General features: G+C 51.8%; 1 protein-coding gene across 1 annotated transcript; it reads right to left on the bottom strand.

Moving 5' to 3' along the window:
- Window positions 1–93: 93 nt before the first annotated feature.
- On the bottom strand, window positions 94–17123 carry STRC (stereocilin; the record flags this gene model as incomplete). Its single annotated transcript, XM_081227268.1, has 29 exons — window positions 16972–17123; window positions 15879–16664; window positions 15765–15789; window positions 13761–15015; window positions 12730–12792; window positions 12508–12618; window positions 12170–12336; window positions 11815–12001; window positions 11583–11698; window positions 11182–11314; window positions 10626–10808; window positions 10304–10342; window positions 9968–10135; window positions 9742–9807; window positions 9135–9260; window positions 8766–8824; window positions 7818–7941; window positions 7592–7704; window positions 5028–5163; window positions 4419–4615; window positions 4134–4224; window positions 3761–3917; window positions 2983–3152; window positions 2194–2349; window positions 1289–1431; window positions 949–1097; window positions 622–719; window positions 378–525; window positions 94–182 (listed from the first exon to the last, which is right to left on the bottom strand). Exons 1-29 carry the CDS (start codon window positions 17015–17017, stop codon window positions 94–96), a joined length of 5301 nt encoding a protein of 1766 aa, XP_081083394.1. The 5' UTR covers window positions 17018–17123.
- Window positions 17124–20282: the final 3159 nt, after the last annotated feature.

The following is a 20282-nucleotide window of genomic DNA, read 5'->3' as shown; positions in this document are numbered from 1 at the left end:
AGGATAATTAGATTGCACTTCCATTTGCACTTTATTCATTATTACTTAAAATGACTTCCCCAACAATCTCTCTCTTTAACTGCAGAGACAGGCTCATAGCAGGTTGCCAAGGAAGTAGATGGTCAATGCCAGGGCCCAGGAGGGTTGTGACCAGTCCTGGAGACCCCAGGCTGTGCTTCGACCTATAATGAGACAGAGAATGGAAGGAATATCACAGCTCTGCTCCACAGGAGCCACTGATACTTGGAAACTATCTGCCTGTAGACCCCTTCACTCCAGGATCTCCCTGAAGGATTCTGTGAGCCAACCAGTACCAAGTTAGGGTTCAGATTCTGGGTCAGGGGTTGGTGGGCCAAGCTGTGCAGTTGGGAACTCACCCTGCTGTTCTGGGATCTCCTTCCCCTCATACTGGGCCCATGCAACTGCTCGTCGCTGCTCAGGACTCAGAAAGGCCATTTGCTCAGGAGTGACAGCCACAGCCTGAACACTGGTAAGACTAGATAGCTGGGTGGGGCTGAACACCACCTAGGGGTGGAAGCAAGAATCAGGACATCCACTGTAGCCCTTGTTGGGCCCTGGCTCTCTTGTGGTCACCCCAGACCCCACTCCATCAATACTTACAGCAAATTTCGGAGGAGGGATGACAGAAATGGCCAGAGGGGTAAGGCCCTGGATCTGTCCTCGCAGCAGTGCTGAAAGAGCCAGGTCTGGGATTCCAGCTGTTGCAGCAAGTGGGATGGGCATGCAAACATTATCTTATACTGGCCTTCTCCAGCTAATCCCAAGGTATCCTACCATAGACCTTCCCCAACACATCTCCAACCTCTTACCTAAATGCCTTCTCAGACTCCCACCTTAAGAATTCCAGAGCAGTCCTCCAACCAGTCCATCCATGGCATGGAAACCAACCCCTGACAACCAGCAACAGCAGTGGCCCAGTCTCCCTACCTGCTATTGTACCAATTTCGGTGAAGATCTCAGGCCCCCAGTTACTGACTGGGCCAAAACCACCAGGCAGCACAAGGAGCTGGGCCAGAACCTCCAGTTGCTCCTCAGAACATGGGAGATGCAGGTTGCCCAGGAAGAGAGCTGCTTGGCTGTGGAAGAGTGGGAAGGAAGGGAGAAGGATTCAGCCATGGTGATAAGGGTCCGTGGTCATGAGTTGATGGTAGAAATGGCTTCAGGTGAGATCCCTTCCTCCATGGGACCACTGCTGTATGATCCTTCCCTCCCCAGTGAGCCCACCTTTCCCTCAGCACCACCACCCACACCCTCCTCCACAGGTGACCTAAACTCCCAACTGTTGATATGCTGCAGCTCCTCTGGCCGAAGTCCACAGAGTGTGTAACCCAGTGCAGTCAGGTGGAGGAAGTCCAGGTGGCTCACGTGCCGACCACTCTGCTTCAGGAAACTGGAGACCACAACCCGGAGCTGGGGTGGAGGTGGAGGCCACGGGATAAGGAGAGAAGTCATGGGGAAGTCATGGATGGGCAACTGCTTAGGGAAGGGACAAGTGCTACTGGATTTTTTATTATTAAGACCTGAAGATCTGGGATTCTCTGGTGGTGCAGTGGTTAAGAATCCACCTGCCAATGCAGGGGACACGGGTTCGAGCCCTGGCCCAGGAAGATCCGACATGCCACGGAGCAACTAAGCCCGTGCGCCACAACTACTGAGCCCGCGCTCTAGAGCCCACGCACCACAACTACTGAGCCCCCGAGCCAAAACTACTGAAGCCCGCGTGCTCCGCAACAAGAGAAGCCACCACAATGAGAAGCCCGCGCACTGCAACCAAGAGTAGCTCCCGCTTGCCGCAACCAGAGAAAGCCTGTGCACAGCAACGAAGGCCTAACGCAGCCAAAAATAAATAAATAAAATAAATAAATTTATTAAAAAAAAAAAAAGACCTGAAGATCCAATGGCCATGGGAAAGGCTGAGGATCCAAAAAAGAGAAGGATGGAAAAAAAGAAGGCCAAAGGGAAGGGAGGCAGAAGGAAGTATTATGTGTCCAGGGCCTCAGAGTGAATAAATCACAGAGTTCCTAAGGCTACTAGTATGGGGTATTAGGAAAAGATAGAAAGAATGGCCAGGCAGGATCACAGGAAAGAAATTCCATGGGCTTTAGATGCCCTAGAGGCCTGTATCTGTGGGATGGGTGTTTGGAAGGTGGTAGAGAGGATAGAAGATGTTACCTGGATGGAGCTCCAGCCATCTATCTGCCCCAGGGTGCTCAGCACACCCCAGTCCACCAGGCTCAGCTCCTGTAGTTCCCTCTCTCCTAGACCTATTAAGAGCCGACCCAGCTGCAGGATCTGCTCAGGACGGAATCCCCAGGGGGGACCCCACAACTAGAGAAAGAGAGGATGAGTGTGAATGGAAAAAGCACTGGATTAAGAGTCAGAATGCTGGGTCTTAGTTTTGCCTCTGACGTTAGCTGTGTAACTCTGGGCAAATCACTTGCCTTCTCTGGGTCTTTAGTTTCAACTGTAAAATGAGAGGACTGGATTAAGGTTCCTCTGACTAAGGTGTTATTGAAAGACTCTAGAGTCTCAGTAGTGAAGAATAGCAGACTGTAGTCCATGAGTTCTAAACTCTTACATGCACCAGACTCTTGGGGTTTAGGGGCGGGCGGTGACTGCTAAGATGCAGATGCCCAGACCCCATCCTCAGAGATTCTTCTTCAGTGAGTCTAGCATGAGATCCTCGAATAAGCATTTAAAAAACCTGCTCCCTAGATGATTTTGATACACACTAAAGTTTGGTAACCACTTCTCTAGTCCCTCTACCCATTTCACTAGCTTCCTTCCCTCAGTATTCATCCCCTCTGACTTCCTACTCAGGATCCAAACCCTCTAATTCTTTTATCTCCTATGTCCCCCACCCCTCACCCAGCTATCCATTCCCTTGTGTTCCACATCACACCCAACCAGCTTCCTCATGTTATTCCACCTCCAACCCCAACTGGACTCTCCATCACTAACTTGTTTTGCTTTGCCCATCGCTGCCCGTAGTTCCTCAGGCCCAAGTCCTGGGTCTCCTGCAAACAGTGCTAGGCAGTCCTCAAAGTCTAAAAGCTCCATCTCTGCGATCTGGGTTGCAGACCAGGCTGATGGGAATGTTCCCCGTACATCTGCACAATTTGGCACAGGTTCTAAAGGGGGAAGGCAGGGCCAGGGGGTCAGTGTAGTACTAAAGTATGCCCAGAGAGATAGCTATAGATGGAATGACCCCCCCAACCTTTGAAGGACAGGGCAATATGGGCACTATGGCTCAAGGGATTACTACAGTGTGAGATTTATAGGACTTGATATTAGAACAAGTGACTGGAGAGGACAAGCCCCTCATTGTATAGATGGAAGACCGATGGGGTTGCTCAGGGACTGAATGGCAGATCTACATTGGAACCCAGGTCCCTAGCCCCACAGTGTCACCTTCCTCCATCCTAAGCATCTTCCCAGCAGAGAGCTCCACGCTTAATCAAGCCTAGAGCTGAGTCAGCTGTAAACAGGGATAAGAGAGCAGGGAAAGGGGGGTCCTGGGCTAAAAATATAATGAGTTATAAATTACCAGAGCTATAGAACCCTAGAACTAGAAGAGACCTTGAAGATCATCCCTCACACCTCTGTGCTTTATAGGTTAGAAAACCCCAGCCTAGAGAGAAGTTACACAAATCTGCCCCAAGGGCACAAGTCGAACTGCATTGTTGGATACTCTTTCCTGTACACCATGCTACATGTATGGGCATGTGGGGATTTTCACCTGGGAGATCGTCTGCTGTGGGCCGCACAACCCCAGCTACCAGGGCTGCTTTCTTGGCAGTGAGCTGTGGCCCTGCACACAGCTGTCCAGCTCTGCTCTGCTCCCAGCTCTGCTGCTTTTCTAGGAGCCGCTCCAGGGTCTCTGGGCCCAAGGCCTCCTGGGTGAGAAGGTAGAAGGAGGGTGGGCAGAGCCGGGCAGGTCAGGGCCAGCTGCTACAGCTGTAATTCCAAAGTCCTGTCTCTTTTTAGCAGTCTCCCCCTGCTAAATTCGAGCTTCACACCCTTTGCCCTCAACTTCCTTGGCCTTAGCTCCCTGGAACCAGCTCCCCAGTCCCCTCTCTGCTCTTACTCCCTCCCTTGTTCCTTCACCTCACCCTGGGGATCAAGGAAATAGCCTCGGGAGACAGAGTGAATACTAGGCGTCCTGCTTGCTCGACTTCATCCTGGCTCCATAACTCTGGTTTCCTGAGGGACAGAAAGAAGATCAGGGGTTGGGATGCTGAGTGAACTGTGAGGGGAAGGAAGAGGAAAGACATGCTGGGACTGGGGACTCAGAGCTCCAAGGACCTCAAGCATATTGAATGGGCTGCCACTGATGAGGGTGGTTGAGAGGGTGGGTGAAGGATGAATTAGAATCTGAAGTTTCCGGAGGTCCGTACCCAAGAACAGGCTCCTGCAACAGCAGCCATCCCAGCTCTGTGGCAAATGGTTCTCCTAGGCAGATGCCCTGCAGCTGACTGAGATGGGCCAGCAGGATCTGTAGGGGGATCCGTCGTGTGCTCTCTATTCCCAGGAATCCAACCAAGGGACCCAATGTCTCCAGCACTTCCCTTGACACTGTTGTCTCCTCTGGAGCCTGGAGAGGGGCATCAGGCCTTGGGACAATGCACCGCTGGCTCAGAGGACCAGTCTCTTTGATCAAGACACCAAGATCTTTGACCTTGCCTCCCTCCAGCTCCCAACCCAAGACCCTATGAAGTTCATTGCCATTGTTCACTTTTCTAAACAATGAGCCCAAATAGGAGCAGGCAGGAAGACTGGGAGGTGGAATCCAAGGAATTCCTTATACTCCAAGGAATATGGACAAGAAACCTGAAGCAGACTATCAAGGAATAGAACCCAGAGGTAGATCTAGGGGCTAAGGCCTTGTAGACAAAAACCTGTTTGGCAGCAAAAGTTCAGGTCTGGGCCTAGAAGACAGAGAGCATTGTCTGAGTGGTAAGAATGACCCAGGCTACAGTTCTGAGTCTGATGGTGTGGACTCTTACCAAGTTTTGTAGTGCCCTTTCTGCCAGGGCTGCACGGTGGAGTGGGGTCAGTGCCAGCAGCTGCTCTGGAGTGCCTCGTACCAGCTCCACCACCAACATAATGGATTCACTGGACAGTCTGTCCATCAACCGGACCCTATAGCAGTTTGACAGTCGGGGGACTCAGAATTGAGCCAAGTTGAGAAGGGACCACAGAATGCCACATTGCCCAGACAAGAGGTAACACTAGACCAAACCCTGTGGCCCTGGAAAGGAAGCCCCAGACCCAGTTCCCACCACAGTGCTTGCAGGGAGAGAACAAAGGGAGTGACATATTTCCAGTCTTCTTGAGAAGAAGTAACAAACAATCCTACCTCATCTAATGGAATCAAAAGCCCCAAATATTAAGTATCACTAAGTCCCCTCCCCCATTTTATTAAACACTGAGGTTCAAAGAGATCAAATGGTGGGGTCTTACTCTCAGTTCCTGTTTTCCACAGTACGACCCTTCCTCTACTTATTGTGAGAAGGTCCCCTCTTGTTCGTATAGCACTATATAATTGACAAAGTTCTTTTAGGCATTATCTCATTTGATCCTGTGGCAAAACCTGGGGGTAAGAGAGGTATTTTCTCATCTCTCTTTCACAAATGAGGAACTCGGGTCTTCCAACTCATGGTCCAGGGTCTTTCACCTCATCCAGGTCTTTGGGATTCTAAATTATCTCCAAGAACCAATATATTTAAATAGATTTGAAAGGCATTTTTTAAAAAGCCATTTTGCCCCAAAATCAGAAGTGACACCATGTACTCTATCTAGGGTTGCCAAGTCTGGAACTGGACCAAGTAGTACAAAAGCCAAAATCTGTGGGAAGGTCTATAAAAATGTAAGGATGGAGTCACCTCCCAGAAAGACCAACGCCAGCTTTTTCCTACTCTGACTTACAGTTCAGTTGGCAATGGGGTGAGCATGGGGGTAAAATGGGAACAGAAGCCTATGAGTGAGATACTCATAAACTCCTAGAGTCTCTAGTTTAGGAGCCGCCTTAGGTTCATCTAGTCTTCTCTCTCCTCATGCATACTTGAATCTGCTCTACAACATTCCTGCTATGGGGCCATCCAGACTAGGCTTGAATAGCTCCAGTGGCCAGGAACTCACTACCACAATTTTCCTCATATTGTGTAAAAATCTGACTTACATTCACTGGTACTAGTCATGCCCAGTGGGGCCATTCAGAAACATGCCAATCTATTTTCTATTTGATAGCCCCTGGGGTATTTGAAGGTATTTATCACATGCTTCACACATTTTCTCTTTACCTACTCCTCTGAACATATTGAGAACACAGTTCTCTAAGCAGACTACGGTCCTATAGGGCAGAATTGAATCACTACCTCCCTCATTTTTTTTTTAATTTTTATTTTTGGCCATGCCATGTGGCTTATGGGATCTCAGTTCCCTGACCAGGGACTGAACCCGGGCCACGGCAGTGAGAGCCCAGAATCCTAACCACTAGGCCACCAGGGAACTTCTACCTCCCTCATTTTAAATATTCTAACTCTATTAATGTGGCCTAGGTTATAATAAGATTGCTTGGGGACTTCCCTGGTGGTCCAGTGGCTAAGACTCCATGCACCCAATACAGGGGGCCCGGGTTCAACCCCTGGTCAGGGAACTAGATCCCACATGCTGCAACTAAGAGTTCGCATGCCACAACTAAAGATCCTGCATGCTGCAACTAAAGATTCCCACACGCTGCAACTAAAGATCCCCGCACACAGCAAATGAAGATCCCATGTGCCACAACTAGGACCCAACGCAGCCAAATAAATAAATATTTAAAAATATATATATATATTGCTTGGCAGCTCACATCACAATGTTGCCACCCTCAGGTGTCCCATGCTGGGGCCTTGTTTGGGGAGCCAGTCAATACCTAGAGCAACTTTGTTTTTCATTTTTTTTTTTTTTGCGGTACGCGGGCTTCTCACTGTTGTGGCCTCTCCCGTTGCGGAGCACAGGCTCCGGACGCGCAGGCTCAGCAGCCACGGCCCACGGGCCCAGCCGCTCCGCAGCATGTGGGATCTTCCCGGACCGGGGCATGAACCCATGTCCCCTGCATCGGCAGGCGGACTCTCAACCACTGCGCCACCAGGGAAGCCCCTGTTTTTCATTTTTAAAAAAATATTTCCTTATTTAGGCTGCGCCAGGTCTTAGTTGCAGCACACGGGATCTTCGTTGCAGCATGTGGGATCTTTAATTGTGGCATGAGGTATCTTTAGTTGCTGCATGTGGACTTCTTAGTTGCGGCATGCTAACTCTTACTTGCGGCATGCATGTGGGATCTAGTTCCCCTACCAGGGATCGAACCTGGGCCCCCTGCATTGGGAGCATGCAGTCTTACCCACTGGACCACCAGGAAAGTTCCCCTAGCACAACTTTGAAAAGAATCCTCTGATTTAGGCTGTAACTGATGTCAGGGAACCACCAGACAGAAAAACACCACCTCTAAGGTGTTTCCTAAGGGCAGATCTTCTACTCCAGGTTGAGCCTTCTGAGAATCCAGTATCTCCAGTTGTAGCCTTACGGTAGGTCCAGGAGTAGCTTGGTGTCCAGCCCACTCAGTTCTGGCCCCAGGGTTGCCAGCTCTGGCTCTGGCATGGTCATCCTCCTCTGTAGCTCTGCCCAGATACAGGTCCTCTGTAGGACAGGGTAGGGAAGCAGGTTCAGGACAGTGCTGAGCATGGAGGCTGGGTTCTATACCCAGCGTCCCCACCTCCCTGCTCCCACTAATGCCCAAGCACCCTTCTCACCAGGCTCCCTCGAACCCCAGTGGACAGTTGATAGATCATGTGTACCACTTCAAGGAAGTCTGCCATCGAGTTGATCTGCTGCAGAAACTCACAGGACATGCCCCCTGCCAGAGTACCCAGAGCCCTGTAGATGTGTGAGTGGGTAGATGCTCATTCAACACGTGCCACAGCCTCTCTGCTCCTTGATAGCAACATTCTCAATACAAGTACAGATGTTCATTTACGGTAATTTACAGTTTGAGAAATATCTTTCCATAGATATTCTCACTGGCTTCCCACAACATCATCACTGTTTATCAGAGAAGAAAATAAAGATTTACAGAGGTCAAGTGACATTCCCAGCATCATTCTACTAGAAATGTGGTAAACTGAGACTAGAGCCACGTCTTCAGAAGCCCATGGTTCTTTTATTGTGGGTGGAAGTAAGGTGATACTTAACTCCTGTCTATTCCTGCTTGGTCAGTGGCTCTGAGGATTAATTAGCAAATGTCTACCAGAAGCTTACACTGGGCCCGGCACTGTATTAAGTACCTTTTATGCCTTATCTCATTTAATCTTCACAACGACCTATAGGAAGGTACCATTTTATTTATTTTTAAAATTTTTATTGGAGTATAGTTGATTTACAATGCTGTGGTAGTAGGAAGGTACCAGTTTAATTCTTATTCTACAGAAGGAAAAATTGAAGCTTAGAGAGGTTAAATGACTTGCCCAAGATCACAAACAGGTGATGGGGCTAGGACCTGAACCCAATCAGGATAGATACTGTGCTATGGAAGGGCAGGAGGGTCAGGGGAGGAGGAGCCAGAAAAAGACCCCCAGGCTGAGGCTATGCATCATTGATCCTCATACCCCCACTCCCCCACATATCACATGGTGCCTGGCACATGGTAAGCACTCAAAAAATGTTGGTTGAATTAAACTCACAGCTCAACACAAGTTACTCACTGCAGATTCCTGAGGGTCAGGTTGGTGGGCACCTGCATCTTATTCCAGAGAAACTGTGCCTACAGGAGAAAGAAAGAGGAGCCACTTCCCAGCAGAGATATTGCCCAAGGACCTATGATGCCTTGGACCCAGTGCTGCCTCTCCACCCTGTGGGTCCCACCAGCCTCCTACTCTCCCAAATGCCCACTGCTGAGACAGAGAGAGAGAGAGAGAGAGAGAGAAATGGGGCAATAGGGAGGAGGGAAAACGAGAGCTAAGCAGGTCACATCATAAGGGATGCTAGGGATAATATGCCGTATGTCTGAGGGATGGGTGAGAGAGGTGGAAAATAGTGAGAGAAGGGAGTTCTGGGGTAGTGGGAAGAATTACCTGCTGCTCAGACCAGGGCAGTTCCCGGTAATGCCTTCGGTCAGCCAGAACAGCAGCAGAGTCCAGCTGTAGCAGCTTTAGTGGGAGCAGAGGCAGCAGGCAGTCTGGCCAGGTGGTGGGGATAGGCTGCTGGTGGGGTGGGTGTAGCAGTGTAGTGATAGGTGAAAGGGTCTGGACTCAGGCCTCAAAGAAGAAGGGGAACCATGGGGGGCAGGAAGGGACCAAAACTAGGAGAAGGGTGGAATGGCATGTGCCACTCTAGAAGGGCACACCCAAGAGCCCTCACATAAAAGGCGGTTGTGGTCAAGTGTCGCTGTTGATTAGGCACCTGATGGACAAAACTCCCTCAGTCTCTCAGAGCCTTGGTCTCTTTATCTGAAAACAGGATGATTGGCCTGGAAGATTTCTCAGACCCTTGTGCCTTTGACATTCTAGGATGTCATGCTGTCCGGCAACTGGCCCTGGGGAGAGCTACGAATGTCTTGGTGGACACAGAGCTAACTTGGACTCTCGGGGCCACTGCAGGGAGAGAATGTGGGGCAGCACCAGCCACATGAAACAGCCCTGGGACGTGGAGAGGAGCTCAGTCGGGAGAAACCACACGTACCTGACCAGGGATACACACAGCTGCACTGGCACCTGTTGCACCCATGTTTTTAACTCCATCTTTCACCTGCATGAGAATTGGCTGCGTGTATGTGTGTGTGTGTGTGTGTGAGTGTGTGTATAAAAGTGGTGAGGTTTGAGGGGGCTTCCCTGGGCACAGGGAAGATGCCCTCCTCCCAACCAGAGCCCTCATCCCTGATTGGCCATCCTCCCTGCTGCTCTCATACCCGAAAGGTCTGCAGCAGTGCTGCGGTCTGGCAGGCTGAGAGGCGTGACAGCTCAGGGGCCAGGCAGGAACAGGCCCCGACCAGAACTCGCCTAGGGATGGCCTGGAATGTCTGGGAGCTGAGGCCTGGAAGCAGAGGGTGCAAGGAGCAGAGTTCCTCCAGGGACAGCTGGGGAGCAAGAGAGACAAGAGACCTGAAGAAGCCGGGCCAGGTGGTAGGGAAGAGGACAATCACAGTACACAGAAAGGCGGCAGGTATGAGGGGAGCTGAGAGGGAGCCAGGGAAAACGGGGGGACAGAGAGCTCTGGGGGATGTTGAGAAGTTGCTTCTACTCACGTCACGCGTAGGGAGAAGCCGTCCAAGCAGTAGGACAGCCTAAGGGAGGATGGGACAGGAAACAGCAGCTCTCAGGTCCTGGCAGCCAGGTCCCAAGCAGGTCCCTAGGGCCCGCCCTCCAAAGCTTCCAGCTCCCTCTCTACCACACCAGTGACCAGCCTGGCTCTGGGCTCTTCTTCATCTGAGGAAGGGGGTTGAGGGAGTCCTCCTTGGGACAGAGGAAAAGGTGGCTTCAGGGGGGCCAATGGTATCCTTGAATGTAATTCTCTTGACTGAGGTTCCGCGGGTGGCAGGTGGAAGCCAGGGAGTGAGATAGGCCCACCTGGGCAGGTGTGACACTGGTTCCTTGCAGCGCAGGAAGCATGGCTCTAAGCTGGGGCTCTGACAGCTCCTGCAGGAAGCGGAGGCCCAGCTGAGGGAAGAGAGGGGCCCAAACTCGAAGCTCCCGGGGGCTCAGCACAGTTCCTCCAGATGAGCGCAACACCCCCAGAAGTTCATATGCTACCTGTAACCAAAGGAGGTCTGGGACTGGAGAGAAAAGACAGGTGAACCTTAAGCCTCCTCTCTAATCCCACATCTGGATTTCCCAGGGCCTGGATTATGGCTTGGAACCAGGGATGGGAGAGGAGAAGATTGGGTTCAAGACATCAAAGGATACGTTCGAGATGTCATAGACCAGGTGGAGCAGGGGCCCGAAGAGGTGGTAATAGATAAGAATGGCCATGGAGTAAGGAAGTAAGGAATGAAGGTAGCCAAGGTGTGGCAAGGGCTGGCACCAACTGTGCTCAAGCTTGGTTGAGATGACTGGGCACGTCCTCCACACAGACCACCCCCCACGGGAAGCCTGGAGTCTTGTAGGCCTGTGCCGAGGGGCTCACCCGTCCTTGTGGGCTGAGGGTCCCGTTGGCCGCGCATTCCAGCAGCCCCTGTTCTACCGACCCCATTGGATCGTTCAAGGGTACCAGGCTCTGCAGCTCCTCAGGGCTCAGGAAACAGGCGAGGGGCCCCAGCCTGAAGAGGGCACGAAGCTGGCCTTCACTGAGGCTGGTACTAAGGCTGGTACTAAGGCAGGGACCATGTGGGTACATGGAGCAAGCACTCCGACCACTAAACTAGGAAATGTGGATGCCACAGACAGGCCTCTCTCCTGGAGCCCTACACCGCCAGGGGCCACTGCCTACTCTCTTGCCCCTTCCTTTCTAGGACCCCAACCCATCATGGCAGCTGTACCTGCCTCTCCCCCGCTCTGGCCGTGATCACCGGTCCCACAACCACTCACCTGCGCACCTGCTCCTCTCCATCCTGGACACTCTGGTTCACCAGGCTGCGCAGCACATGTCGGGCATGTCCTGGCCCAAGACCTGCTGCTGGCCAGCTATCCTCCAGGGCCTGGATCTGAGATGGGGCAGGTCAGCTCATGTTGGGGTCACTGTGGGACTAGGAGACATGCCACTGACTCCCATCCCACCTATCAGAAAACAGCCTAGTCAAATAAAGGATCGTCCTCATACCTGATGAGGGCTGAGTTGCAGAAAGTTCTCCAGAGGCAGATGGGGGAGCAGGGGCAGCGCTGCCCATAGCAGCTCCTGGGGCCAGGCGGGCACTTCCCCAAACAGCTCAGGGGCCAGCAGTCGCCTTGCCAGAGCCTCCTTCTGTTCAGGCCTCATTTCAGGGCTGTAATTCCGGATGGCAGCCAGGCTGGGGAGAGTAATGGGTCTTAGCCCTTGGCCCTGTTCCCTGGCTCTGTGCAGCCCTGCTGTCATGGACAGGAAGGAGACTCCCCAGTTTTAATCGAAGGGGCTGCTCTAGGTGGCGGGGATTGTCCTGACCCTGACAGGGTCAGGAGGAGTTGTACAAGGTCCTTACACACTGTCATTGGCCAACAGGGATGGTGGGAAGCGCATCAGGTCGGAGACAGCCAAGAAGGGGATGAGTGGTGAGAGATCGATGAAGAGCTGGGAGGTGAGGCGCGGGTACCGCTGGAGCAGCAAGGCTGTCAGACGACCCAGGGCCTGCTCCTCAGATGGTGGCACCTGTGGGGGCACAGGAATGAATGCCGGCTCTGGGGATGCCCACTCTTCTGGCCATCTCCCCTGCTGAGTTCCTCCTTCTGCTGGAGTGAGCCCACTGCCTACCTGGTTCCAGGTGCTCTTGATTCCTAGATCTTCCCCGCCACCCTCGTTCCCTTCTCCCTCCGTGCCCACCTGCAGCTGGGCCCAGGAACGGTGCATGAGCGTCAGGAAGCCCTGAGCAGCCTCGCTCTCCGCTGAAAGCACCAGCTGCTGGAGATTTTCTGGCGGCATGTGCAGGTATGCCTGGGAGTAGGAGGTCATGGTGGTTATGGCCTCACTGGGCAGGGACCTCAGGCCACAGCTATCACCCAGTCCACCCACATACTGCCCCCCCACACCCCCCGCATCTGTTACCTGCACTAGAATCTGCAGGGCCCAAACACTCTTCTCCCTCTGGAGCAGATCCCACAGCACAGGCTGGTGGGGAGACAGACAAGATGCCAAGAGAGCTGTCTCCTCTGTCCCTCCTGCGGCTTCCCCAGGCACTCCAACTCCACTTGCTAGAATGCTTGTCCTTCATCTAAAGCTAGTATGTGTGTCTGCTCAGATGTTACACTCCTTTAGGTCAGGGACCACGTCTGCTATAGCCTTTCCCATGCCAGGCCCATAGTTGGCTCAGTAAATACTTGTAGATATGAACCAAATTATTACATTTCACTGGTCTCAGGACTCGAGAAAGTGGGCCCTAGCTTGGAGTAAGGAATCTTTATATTCCCTACAGAACCTAGCAAAGTGCCTTACAAATAAGCGGAACTCAATGAATGAACTAAGGTATTCACATATTCCAGCCCCTTCACTCTACAGAGAAGAAACTGAAGCCCAGGAAAACCAAATTAAATTACCCCCCTAAAACCACACCTGTGGCATAGTTGAACCTGGAACCCAACCCTTCTGATTTGCAATCACCCTGAATTTTTCTCATTTCTGCCTTATCTTCCTATATTTTGCCAGTTTCCAATTCTCACTCTCTAGGGACAGAATTAGAGCCCTCTAACTTGATCCCTTTCCTTTCCGGAGCAGAAAGGGGGAAAATCAAAAAGTCAGGAATAATAATGAGATCACATTTATTACATATTGTTTTTATATCATATACTAGTGCTAAGGTCGCAGCATGTGTTATCTGATGTAATCCTTACAGCCACCCTAAAAAGAGTGGCACCATTATTCTCCCTGTTCGTTTGCAGATGAGAAAAATATTGCTCAGAGAGGTTAAAAACTTGTCCTGGGTTGATCACAGAACTAAGATGTAAACCCAAGCCTGTATGACTCCAGAGTTGTGGGCTTAACCGCTGCACTACACTACTGCCTCTCAGTAATATAGTAGAGAATTCCCATGGAGGCCCTTCCCTCTGTTCCAGGAGCTTTCACCTTGGCAGATCACTCACGCTGAAGCAGGCCAGCAGCTCCATCTTGCTTAAACCAGAGCTGGAGCTGGCAGTGGGGTCAAAGTCCAGGGGTGTCGGCTGCTCCTCCTGTTCCAGGTACTCCCCAACTGTCCGCAGCACACTGCGCCGGCCCTCGGGGCGGAAGGCATCCCAGAAGGAGCAGTTGTCTGGGAGACTGGAGAGCATCAGGGCCTGTCCCAGCATCCCCTGGGCCTCCTTCCCTCCGGCCCCTGGACCCAGGAGGAAGGTCAGCAGGCGCAGGAGATAGTGTAGGCGTGTGGGGTGCGCAGGGGCTGGCACGGAGGACTGACAGCGTGGCAGCTGGGACAGCATGCCAAGCAGGAAGGGGCCTGGAGCCAGGCAAAGTGGGGACGGTCCCAGTGGGGGCTGAGAGGGCAGAAGAGGGCCCAGTAACCCCTCTAGGAAGCAAGTATCATTGCCCCCACGACTTATCCTGCACTGGCCTGCTAGCCAAGGCCAGGAGGGCACCAGGGCCTCGTACATGGTGTCATTGGCACAGACCATCATCAGGAAGCTGCCCCCATCTGGGCAGCGTTCCCCACACGGTCCAATGTGGCAGGGTGGGAAGGCCGTGACATCCGGGGTGGGGCCCTGGCACACATGCTGAACCCAAGCCTGGTTGCTGGGGGGCACAGCCTGCAGACTCGCCTCCCCACACATCCGCTCAGCCCACAGAGTCTCGTTCTCCAAGAAGCAGCCCCAGAAGATCTCTGGGGTGAGGGGGACAGGGGGCAGGCCTTCAGGGCAGCTGGTAGGGGGTGGGAGCAGGCCCGCACAGAGCCGCTTTACCAAGCGGCGGGTGGGACCCGACAGGGTGGAAAAGGAGAGGTCGCTACAGATGGCCTCCAGGAACTCTTCGGGAAACTGGTCGTGGCAGGCCTGGAGCCAGCCTTGGGCACCTGGTGCCCATGAGACTGCATACCACACGGCTGTCTGGCAGATGGCAGCGGTGCTGGGAGGGGGCTGCGGGGAGACAGGCTTGATGTGCTGGCAGATCACGTAGAGGGAGAAGTTGGAAATGCTGTAGTGCGGTGCTGGGCCTGCGGAGCTCTCGCAGAGCGCCTCCACAGAGATGGCCCGCCGCCGGCGAGGGCTGATCTGGCCTGAGGGCTGGGAAGTCCTGGGCAGAGGCACAGCTGCGCTCAGGCAGTGGAGGAGCGCAGGGGGTGGAGGTGGCGATCCAGACAGAAAGCCCAACGCCCGCACATCCCAGGAGAGATTGTGCCGGATGCCCCTGGATGCAGAGGGAGGAGCAGGTGAGCATCTGATCAGTTTACATGTCCTCAGGTTGAGACTTCTGGCCCTGGCCCAGAGCCCTGCAGGGAGGGTGGCAAGCATAGGCTTTTCCAAAACTGAGGTCGTTGGGGGTACTGGTGTTACCGGTGTAAATGTTGGAATGGGGGGAAAGGGGAGAGAGATCTGTCCCGCCAAGGCACAAAAATCACCTAGGAGCAGTTGGAGTCCCTTCTGTCCACCCGGCCCCCTTCTTTCTCCTTTCTGCATACGCTTTCAGGCAGCTTAAACACAACCCTTGGTTGGCCTCAGATCAGGAAATCTGCCCAGCAACTGAGTATGTCTGCCTGTGCTCTGGCACTGTTGTACTGAAACAGTAAGGGGTGGAGGAAGCCAATCCCATCCTTTCTTTCCATACCGCATCTTTATTAGTTAACATTTATCAAGCACCATGTGCAAGGCACAGTTCTAAGTGGTTTACACATACAGTATCAACTCATTTAATCCCTTGCAAAAACTCTGAGGTAGTTAATATTATCCATACTTCCCAAGTGGGGAAACTGGGGTATAGAATGAGGCTATAACCTGCCCAAGGTCACATGGCTAGGAAGGGGTAGAGCTGGGACACCAACCTCGATAGTCACACTCAAAAACCAGTAAACTACACCCCTCCCATCAGTTTCCTCTTCAGCTCTGGAGGCTGATGACGTCCCAGGCCCAATCCCTCAGAACTCCTCTCCTGTTACTTACCACAAGAGCAGCTGCTGAAGATTGCCTAGGAGGGAAAGAGTAAGGAAGAGAACTACCCCAGTCTCACCCTTCCTTGCCCTGCCACAGCCCAGCCCCAGGCCCGGCAGCACTCACCTCCCTGGCACTGCCCATTGACATCAGGCTCTGGTTGCCCCAGAATGGAAAAGACCTCATCCTGCAGGGAGTCAGTGACTCGGAGCAGCCCCTCCTGGAAGGTAGCATAGAGGGGGGCCCCCACTGTGCGCAGCAGACCTCCCCAAAGAGCCTCCTCAGAGCCCAGCTCCCCAACTGGGGTGAGCAAAGCCAACAGACCCTGCAAAAGGTGGGGGGCCGGCTCCCTCCCATCGAGGCCTGTGGCATTGGCGGGGTCCACGCTGGGCTGCACCTGCACCAGGGCCTGCCAGCGTGTACCCTCTAACAACAGCAGCAGAGAAGGCAACCAGTCAGCTGCCAGAACGCAGTCAGAGGGCCCATCACGGGTGCATGGGGGCCGGGTAGGGCTAGGAGGTCCCCCGGGAACTAAGGCTCCCAGCAGCACCTCTGCAAGTCCACCCAGCACACCTGCCTGGTGCCCCAGGAAGTCCCGGGGGGTCTGCTCGTGTCCCAGCAGTGCCAGCACATCCCCCAGCAGCCCCAGCATTGGCTCCCAGTCTGGGCTGCCTCTCAGCGTCACTAAGAAATCATGGAGCCGGAGGGCAGGGGGCTGGAGAGGTGGGGGCTCTCCCACCGGTCCCTCCCCCATTCTCCCAGGCTCAAAGGAAGAAGAAATGTTGGCCAGGAATGCAGAGAACCGTGAGCGGCTGAGGGACCCCTGGGGAGCCTGGTCCAGAACGGAGAGCAATGACTTCAGGAGGGAGAGACCAGGGTCCAGGGACTGAGGCCCAGTAGGGACCAGGGTCACTGTAAGAAGAGAAACCAGAGATCACTGAAGGGGAAAAGCCTGGAACCCAAATTCAGCCCTGCCCTGGAGCCCAGTCCCTGCCTGGATATAAATATGATGTGAAAAAGATGGTGAGCTGAGTCCCTTTCAACAACCTACAGTAGGTCTTGGCCTGATTTCTTAACCCTCATTCTCTCCCTTAGCTCCAGTCTCCGCCCCTCTTCCTTTCCCCTTTATTTTTTCTCTAACCAGTTAACCCCTGCATTCTTAAGTCTCTTTCCAGCAACCATTCCCTTCATCTCCAGCCCAGCTCACTGTTCCTCTCACCTGCACAGGACAGCAGCAGCACCAGGGCCCAGAGGCTCAGAGCCATGTTTCCAGGTAAGCGCTGGTACTAGAGGTGAGTTCTGGTTATTCTCACCTTGTGTGGGATAGCCAGGTGAGGGCAGGGCACTGCAGGCAGCCTGAGTCTCCACTGACACTGTAGTGTGGTCTTTCAGGAAACAATATCCGTAACCTGACAGCAGGTTTGTCACCTGAGCCACTGAATACCTGATCCTTTGGCTTTGGAGAAGGGTGTGCCTGTCAGAGGGACCAATGATAGGGGATCCCAGGGGGCCCTCAGAGGAACCCAAGGATATAACTTCAGTTAGGAGCCAGGATGCAGATAGGAGTAGGCAGACATAGAGATGGAGCAGTTCTGGAGATCAGGAGTGTAATCTGGGAGGGTCTGCAGCAATATAAGAAATATATATATATATATATAATATTAAATAAACAATAATAGAAATATAAGAAAAGAGGGTGCAAAGCAGCTAAAAAGCAAGTAGAATTTGAGGGAATTGAAGAAGAAAGGGGGCCAAGAGAAGGGATCTGGGCAGCCAGGTGTAAACAGAGAAGAGGAATGAAGACAAAGGTCTGGTCTAGGGATGGAGCATTCAGGAAGAGAGGGGCTTTTGATTCAGTACCCAGAGCCACAAAATGTTAAGAGTTGGGCAGGATTTCAGAGATCACATAGACCAAACCTCTCATCTTATGGATAAGAAAATAGACACAGAGAGGAGTGACTTGCTCACTAGGCCATTCAAGTGTTTGGGTTTGCCCTCTGGCTCTCTTCCTGTGGCCCAGGAGAAAGCCCTTAGAAAATTCTGAGGTGAGAAAATAAATAAATCAGATTAAATGACTATGCAAGGGGGCTATTCCCCACCTGCATACACATGCGCACGCACACACACACACACACACAGAAACTGCTCATAGATCAGAGAGGTCCATCTCTCTGATCTGGTCAGGGTGAGAAGTCTTTTCTGCCTTCCGTTTATATATCCCCAAGGCCTTTACCTGACACCAGTTCTAAACAGTAATTCACCACAGGCTCCACTCAAACCATATTCTGTCCTTCTTTCCTTAGAACACTTCTCTATTCTAAAGCCCAAACCCATACGTTCAAATCCATTATTAATGTGCCTCTGTCCTGGAAGGTCTATTTACGATCATAGAATTTTTTTTTTTTTTTTTTTTTGCGGTACTCGGGCCTCTCACTGTTGTGGCCTCTCCCACTGTGGAGCACAGGCTCCGGACGCGCAGGCTCAGCGACCATGGCTCACGGGCCCAGCCGCTCCGCGGCATGTGGGATCTTCCCGGATCGGGGCATGAACCCGCGTCCCCTGCATCGGCAGGCGGACCCTCAACCACTGCACCACCAGGGAAGTCCAAGATCATAGAATTTTAGAGCTGGAAAGGACTTGAAAAATCCTTTTGTAAAAGCTTCTCATTTTATAGATGAGGAAATGGAGGCCCAAAGAAATAGACTGCCTTGGCCCACGCAATCAAAGGAGGTGAGGGCAGTGCTGGGACTTTCCAAGGTAAGTCAAAAAGTTAGAACCAGTGAAATGATCTGTTGCATCACTTTGCCAATATTTTCTCTTTGCTTATCAAAGGTACATCTAGTCTGAAAAGCAGAGAGGAGAATCAGAGGAAGAATACGGCCTGGGTTCCCAAGAGCTTTCTAGCTCCTGGCTCCAGCCCATTCTGCAATCCACTTGAATTTCCGCCCTTGATTCTATAACAACCCTCTTATAATAAATCCTCCTTTTTGCTAATAGGGTAGCAAAAAATGAGATGGCTGGGTTCAAGTCCTGGCTCCAGCATATACTAGCAGTGTGTCCTGGGCAGTTTCTAAACCTCTCTGTGGCACAGTGTTCTTTTCTGTAAAAAGTATAGAGTTGTCATGAGTATTAAATTTGATAGGGCATTTAAAGTATTTAGCACAGTGCCTGGCATTCATTCAAAAAGAGTAAGCACCCATTATGTGCCAGACACTGGTACAGAATAAACATTCACTAAATGTGACTACTATTATTATTAGACTAGCTCAATATGAATTCTTTTATTTGAAACTAAAGAGTCCTCATTAATACAGAAATTGTCACCAAGAAGTAGTGTCTTGAGTGAAAGACCTTTAGAACAAGTATGGAGCTAGCTGAGTCAAGCAGAGAGGGGAACAATGAGGACTCCCTCAACCCAGGAGGGAAAATTCTTGGTACTCCACATGATGATGGAGCAATCAGGTTAAGCAGTCCTGTGGCTGCCAAGGATTCAGGCTATCTGCCAACTGAGGATGAAGTGCTTAGGGTTTATAGCAAAGATATCAGCCTTATTCAATACAAGCAAGTTACTGCTTATACTATGGTAAGGTTCAACAAAAGCAAGACAAGTTCCAATCCTCAGATGAGCAAATGGAAAGAGAGAAAACCAGAACCGACAAACTGAAATTACAGGGGTCCAGAGCACGATATTAATCATGCGTGTTGCTAAAGTGAAATGGATTAGATTGGTGGGGTGATTGGAATGCTCTGTGATCTGGCAGTTGGAATGGAGATACCTGCAAGGAGCCAAACGAGAAATCTGAAGCATCCTCAATCTCCCAAATCAGCCACAGGGCACTTTCTGTCTGATTAGAACAGAGGCCTCCCTTTGTGCAATTGTTTTTCTCCCTCTTTGGTTTGCCTTTTGTAACTTAAATATAGATATATATTGCTCACTAAGGATCCAAGCAGTCCCCAGATCTCTTGCTGTTAGGTGGGGTCAGGTGATTAGTTTTGGCTAATGGACAGTGAATGATCAACGACTTTAAGGGCTAGTGAATGACGCTCCAGCAATCTCTTCCCTGTTGAGGTGACCTGGAAACCACGCACTGAGATGGCAGCATCATAAGGCCAACCAGCCTGAAGCTCCAGATTATCGCACCGCATTTAGAGCAGATTCTCATTTGTGAGTTCTGTTGCAGATTCCTCTGCTAAAATTTATGTGACCCCAAAATCAATACCTATGGCATTTTCACAACCATTCACAGACATCTGCAGAGTGGTAAAAAATTGGAGTCGCCTGATGTGTACATTCCCAGCTGAGTTCAAACAAGGCAATACTCCTCTACAGCCATACCACCCTGAATGTGCCCGATCTCATCTCGGAAGCTAAGCATGGTCGGGCCTGGTCAGTACTTGGATGGGGAACAAGGCAATAATACTCCACCTTCTTCTCATACTGTAACTCAGTGTCCTTTTCATGATCTATTTAGTGCCACAATTTTAGCATTTTTGTGCTTTTTGTTGGTGACTTCACTGTTTAAAATGGTC

Source organism: Mesoplodon bidens, assembly GCF_964165515.1.
Source record: "Mesoplodon bidens genome assembly, chromosome: 3".
Classification (NCBI taxonomy): Eukaryota; Metazoa; Chordata; class Mammalia; order Artiodactyla; family Ziphiidae; genus Mesoplodon; species Mesoplodon bidens.
The sequence above is the reverse complement of the archived record's forward strand: the minus strand, read 5'-3'. Positions and strand labels throughout refer to the sequence as shown.